We start from the raw sequence: 6000 nt of genomic DNA, 5'->3' as shown, positions 1-6000 counted from the left end.
CGTTTCGCTTCGAATATAATTCCGCTCGCTGCGATTCGGTATCTCTTTTTGCTGTAGGCTACACTTTATCGCTGTTAAAATATAACCAGTTAACGGTTATTTATTTTTGTTAACTTTCTCATAACCGTCCTATACGTATAGCGTCTGATATGTCTTTAATTTCGCTACGTTTCCAAGGATTGAGAGATTTAATAGTTGAAAAGATTTACTATGCGTTTGCCAAACCCCGCCTGCTTGACAGTACGTCATTGGCGAGTTGTGGGGAGGGGGACTGGAGGGAGTCACTCCCCTGCCTACTTTTAATAGCTTTGTCATGTGATGGCAAGCAGTTGTAAGACAGGTGCCCTCAGTTCATTCTCAGTAAGGGGGCAGTTCCCTGAGTGAAAACAGCTGAAGAGCCAGTGGATTTCTTTTGCTTGATTTTTATTTTTGTGCGTCATTCAGTGGCTGAATGGCGTGGGACAGGTGTAATCAGGATTCTGTGTGGCGAGAATTCGAGGTAAGATATAAAAATGAACTCATCATCAACTGTCGTTGGGCGTCGGAACAATTCGGGGAACCTGGGCCATCCTGAACATCTAATAGTATAAGGCGAAACCGGGTTTTCGTTGTTGGTGCTGTTTGTGCACAGAACGTACCGGGGGGAAAATAAAGCAAAAGAAGACAAGGAATTTGAAGTGGGAAAAGTAGATTCCCTTTATTGTAGCTATTATTACTAGTATTTACTTTGTTCTGGCATGGTAAAATCCCTGTTTTAGGCATTACACGGATGCTGTGTCTAGTAGGCTATAGCATGCGAGTTTTCGGCTGTGATTATACGATGTCTTGCAATTGAAAAAGTGTGTTTACTTGCATTTGGAAATCGTTCCGAGTCCTTATTCGCTGTAAACTGACGTGACTTGTAGGTGATCGCAAAGTATAATTCATTTGACACTAGCGGTGGCAGAATGATGGAATTATTTATGGAGTCTATTCCTGTACAGTGCAACTTTTGTCTCAGCCTGCGACGATATGTCGTACGGTCAATTTCTTATTCAGGTCTAATAAGACCATTAAACAGACGGCGCACGGAGAAATGCAGGTCTCCTCAAACAGTGAAATACACTATTAGAAGCGCATCTTTATGGTACCCGTCAGCCACTCAGAACGGCTGTGCAATGGTGAAACGTTGTGGGTAATAATAAAACGTTGAAATTCAGTCATTAAGCCTGTTATGACTAAATTAAAATTTCCACTGTGTACGCAGTCTGAATTTCTGCTGACAGGGTAAACTGTAGAGCTGTGTTTGATGTTTGCCTCGTTGAAGTTTATTGTTCAGTTTTTAATCCATACAGAATCCGCGATTATAACTGCACGCTAAATTAAACGAGTTAGTGCGGAATTTTGGAATAATAGAAAGGTACAAAGCCGAGGCTAAATGCTCTGGTATACGAAGTCCTGTCAGTTTAAAAATAGATTGCAATGCATCATCTCTATAACACTTCCCTGGGACGATTCGTTCCATGTAAATAGCCAGCTTCCTTAAGATCAGCGCTTTTTAAACGAAGTAGGTGGTCGATGGGGAGATAACGGCTTGTGCTTTCATATTTCTGTCGGTATTGCTTTGCCTGCAAATGTAATCCAAATTCAATTTCTGAGACTATGATATTTATAGTCCTAGCTGTCATGATGTTGATGCATGATAGATTGTTGTATTTTAGCGGGCTTTAACGGGCTCGGACGATGCTTTATGGACTACTAACGCTCGGGTTTCCATGGTTAATCTGAAAGTATTACTAGAATTTGAGGTCTGAGACGTCTTAAATCACGTTCACGGGAAAACCATTTTTGACTATATCATGTTTGCATACAATATTGCTTTGATGCATTCACATTAGTAAGACACTTAACAAACCATCAGAAATATTCCGTTATTATAGAATAACGGGATATCCACTTTCCAGAAGTCTGTCAGTGTTTTGTTGAAATGTCCATTTTTTAAATACCACCACAATGAAGAAAAATAAATACAAAATCACAGGGATTACCAAAGCCCCAAACAATGCACGACTTGCTTCATAATTTTAATCATCTCAACATAGCTGTAGTAGCAGGTGGTTGTATGTGTTGTCTAGGTATAAATCAGTTTGGAGCTCAAATGCAGTGCCCACTATTTTTGCCTGTCTGGCCACACTCTTTCATTAGCATCATAGAAAAGGGATTAGAAGATTGAATGGGAATGTGCCTTTTGTGAGAATTTGATCAAATCATCCTTATGTAGATCGATCACAATGAAGAAGACATCTCCATGCAGATGAGCATAAGCAAGGCTATTATGCACGTTGTCACAGCCTGTGGCGGGATTTATTTATTTATTTATATATTTATTTATTTATTTATTTGGTAGTAAATACTGGCTGTCATTGCCAGAGTGCAATCAGAGTGCAGATCAACCGTGACGTGTGAGCTGGACCTTTTTTCCCCCACCCACTTGGCGTGGCGTATCTCTCCTTGTTGCCCTGAGTTGAACCTGCAGTTCATCTTTTTGCGAATCGGGAGCGTCTACCTCCCATTGGAAAATCAAACGATCAAATTACCCAAATGGAAATCTCAGAATGTTAGCCGTTCCCAATACTGTCACCGAAACATGCCGCGGGAGACCATTACAGGGGTGTGTTCACTGCTGAATTTCACTTTTCCTCAATTGCTTGTAGCGGTGCTCCTCCTTATTCTTAATTTCCTGTTTACTTTGTTGCTTAAGCACTGTAACATCATCACATACTGTGCCGATTTTTTTCCTGCCCCAGCAAAAGCCCTGTATGCTGTGCACTGAGTCCGCTGAGATTAAATCGGGGAGTCCTCTCCTATCCATAAAGTGTGGGTGCAGGTTTTTGCACTTTTGTGTGGGTGCAGGTTTTTGTTTTCAACTAATTAACGAATCGTGGTCTTCAATCAAGACCTTGATAAGTAGAATCAGGCGTCTTGGTGCTGGGCTGAAACCTACACCCACGCCAGCCGTATTCGGATAAGATTGGTCACCCCTGGCCTAAGTGTGCCTCTTGAATTGTGCACAGCTGGCTTTGTGCCTGGAATTGTGGTACCCAAAATAATTCATCACATGTGATGTGTGAAGTCATCATTCACTAAGTATGTGTTCCAGTAGAGCTAGAGACACTCTGTCAAGTTTTACTAACTGAGCCATTAACAAGCTCCTGCTATTTAATTTACATCTATTCTGCTCGTTTTAGCTAAATACCACTGTTTACCTTTAAACTGCCATTCTGTCTGGAAATTTAGAATATATGTTTCAGATAAAAATGTTAAAAGTAACAAAGTAACCTTGCTGCAAGCTACGCTGCTAAAGCAATTAGCATTTGTAACATCTTGGCAGCTGAATAAGTAATGTGGGTTTTCAGAGCCGTTCCAGGAACTTGTTTGCATTGAGAGTGTTTCTGTCAGCGTTGTGTCATAAAGTTTACATCCCAGGCAGGCTGACAGCTTTGAAAATCGCAGATCCCTCAAATGCAGTTCGACGAAGCCGGCGATTTGCATCTTGAGAGCGGTTGAACAGCTGTTGGACAGACATACACAAACGCAGACAGAGAGGACTGAAATGTCAACAGGCAGCATTTGCCAATATGGAGTCCGGCACCATAAGGAAAGTAGAGAATAACGGAAAACAAGTGGAGAGCACAAGGGAATTTGCAATAGCAACAGTTGCTCAGCCTCTCCGCCTGGTCAGGGGGTGAGCCTTGCCACTCTGTCGAAGAATGAGACTGAGAGCTAGCAGCCAATCAGCATGTCAGACAGGTCCCCAAGTTGCAATATCGCTGAAGAATGGGGCTGCTGCAGAAATTTGCATAAGGAATTAGTGGTGTATCTGAATGTGCAATAGATCATTACTGTTTAAAGGTACTCCTGGAATAAATCTTGGGTGGAAAAGCCACAACCGTCAACTAGGTGGCAAAGGAGAACCAGAGAGGCTGTAGGTGAAATAAGCATTAATGGAAATAAACAAAGATTAAAGTTGTTTATGTGTGTGCTTTAGCATGTGATGTGTGTGAGTGTGCGCTAAGGCAAAAAATATCCAGACGGTGATCAATTTTCTTTTCCCTATGGAGAAAATGCATTAAATGCCTCCCAAACCTATTCGTATCTCTCATATTGTAATGGTTTAGTGGTGGGGTTTTTTTTAACGCTTCAGTTTCTTTCTGTCCCTAGTGTGCTGCCTTGGTTGGTGAAGACCAGCCTCTCTGCCCTGACCTCCCAGAACTTGACCTATCAGAATTAGATGTCAGTGACCTGGATGCAGATAGTTTTCTGGGTGGACTCAAATGGTACAGTGACCAATCAGAAATCATTTCCAGTCAGTATGGCAATGAAGCATCAAACCTGTTTGAGGTAAGATAACCTTTATTTCTAACTCTGCTTTATCATGTGTTTTCATGTTTTATTTGAATTTATTTGTGTATTTATTTCTCAAGAGTATTTTTGCAGTTATTTCAGTTTTCCTCAAGCTTTGGGAACTAATACCAGCTAGACCACTTCACTTCAATCACTAACATTTGCTCCCGACTCATAATCTATCTGCTGTCAATGGGTAATAAATATTAGCGTATCACTATGTGCTGTGTTTATAAATTATTTCCAGGTGGTCGATAAAAAAACGGCCTGATAGAACATCCATATTGCTCGGGTTTACAAACAGGTTCTTTTCATCTCCGAAAGTACAAAGGGAAACGTATTTCTGCCAGAGATAAAGCGGAACGATACGAGGCCAACCTTTGACTTCTGCCCATAGTCCCCTTCTCTGACAGCAGCTTCCAAAATCTAAAGCCATTCACCTGAATCAAGTGCGGCTATCAGTATACACACCGAGGGGACTGTACGATTGCAGCGCCATTAACGTATCCTTGATTATAGGTCATGTTGTGAAATATCTTCAAAGTGTGCGAGTAAAACTTTAAACTTGTGGCACCTGCGATTCTGTCGCATTTCAGAAACAAAGTCCATTAAACCAAGCATATCAGCAATTAAGCCCTGTATTTCAGAAGGTTGTTCCTTGCTGTTCCTTGTCTAAAATAGGCTTGGGGTTTCAACCACCCAAAGAGTGTTAAAATTGTTTATTTCCCTATGACGGTTGGGTCCTGGGGTTTAAAAATAAACACGTCTAATCAACTTCATCAGCATTTACACGCGTTGTTTGCTGTATAAGTGTTTCTGATTGTAATTAAGATATTCTTTTCCTCCCCCGTGTACTGTGGCCATTTTGTGAGAGAGAGTAGGGGCTGACCAGCAGTTGAAAGCCCAGGCTTTGTGTGAGCAGTGTGCAGTTGACTGTCACTGCTGTCTGAATGTGATGCAGGCTGCAGTCAATGAGTGGCTTGAGGCCTGGACCGAAACAGACTTAAAAACCTATAATCACCATTAGGGCTGCACTATTAGCATTGTAAGAGAATTCAGCCTGCAGTTAGTAGCAATGCCAAGCAAGGTAATCTTGCGAACATTCATCAATTTTTATGGGGCATTTAGTGATGATGTAAGGTTTCTTGAGGTGAGTGCATTGTTTGTAAAAAAAAATAAAAAATAGAAAAATCTAAGTGCAAAGCCATCCCCTTTTTAAGTCGAAGCTTACAGGGGCTCAATGTATGTATAGTCCAAAACAGAAATGCACACTTTTTATTGCTAATTACTTAGAATGCGCATCATTAATTTGAGTTCGATTGTTACTGTCGTGCCAGTGCTTCCACTCGCTGATCTTCAAAACCTTCTCATGTACCTGGAATATTTTCATCTTGAAGTAGTTTGCCTTTGCTGGTGAGATGGTATGCCGGCTCTTTTTATGGATACCCTGTTTCTGATTCTATGGAATGCCCGTAGTATAAGCTGTGGTTTTAATTCATTTTTACTTGGCTACTTATTCCATTTTAATAACCAAACAAAATGTATATATAATTGGAGATTGTGTGAAGGCATTGCATATGTTGTTAGGGTGGCACATAGTAACGACCGTATACAATA

The 6000-nt window shown here is 41.0% G+C and overlaps 1 protein-coding gene across 6 annotated transcripts in view; it reads left to right on the top strand.

Moving 5' to 3' along the window:
- The first annotated feature begins 374 nt into the window (after nucleotides 1-374).
- ppargc1a (peroxisome proliferator-activated receptor gamma, coactivator 1 alpha) overlaps nucleotides 375-6000 on the top strand; it is a 63648-nt gene continuing 58022 nt past the window's right edge. For all 6 annotated transcript variants that reach the window (XM_061251483.1, XM_061251486.1, XM_061251484.1 and 3 more), the window contains exons 1-2: nucleotides 375-499; nucleotides 4201-4380. In XM_061251483.1, the coding sequence (XP_061107467.1) occupies nucleotides 452-499; nucleotides 4201-4380 (228 nt within the window). In that variant the 5' untranslated portion in view covers nucleotides 375-451. The remainder of the gene's footprint in view (nucleotides 500-4200; nucleotides 4381-6000) is intronic.

Source organism: Conger conger, chromosome 8 (assembly GCF_963514075.1).
Source record: "Conger conger chromosome 8, fConCon1.1, whole genome shotgun sequence".
Classification (NCBI taxonomy): Eukaryota; Metazoa; Chordata; class Actinopteri; order Anguilliformes; family Congridae; genus Conger; species Conger conger.
This window is presented reverse-complemented; position numbering and strand designations above follow the sequence as displayed.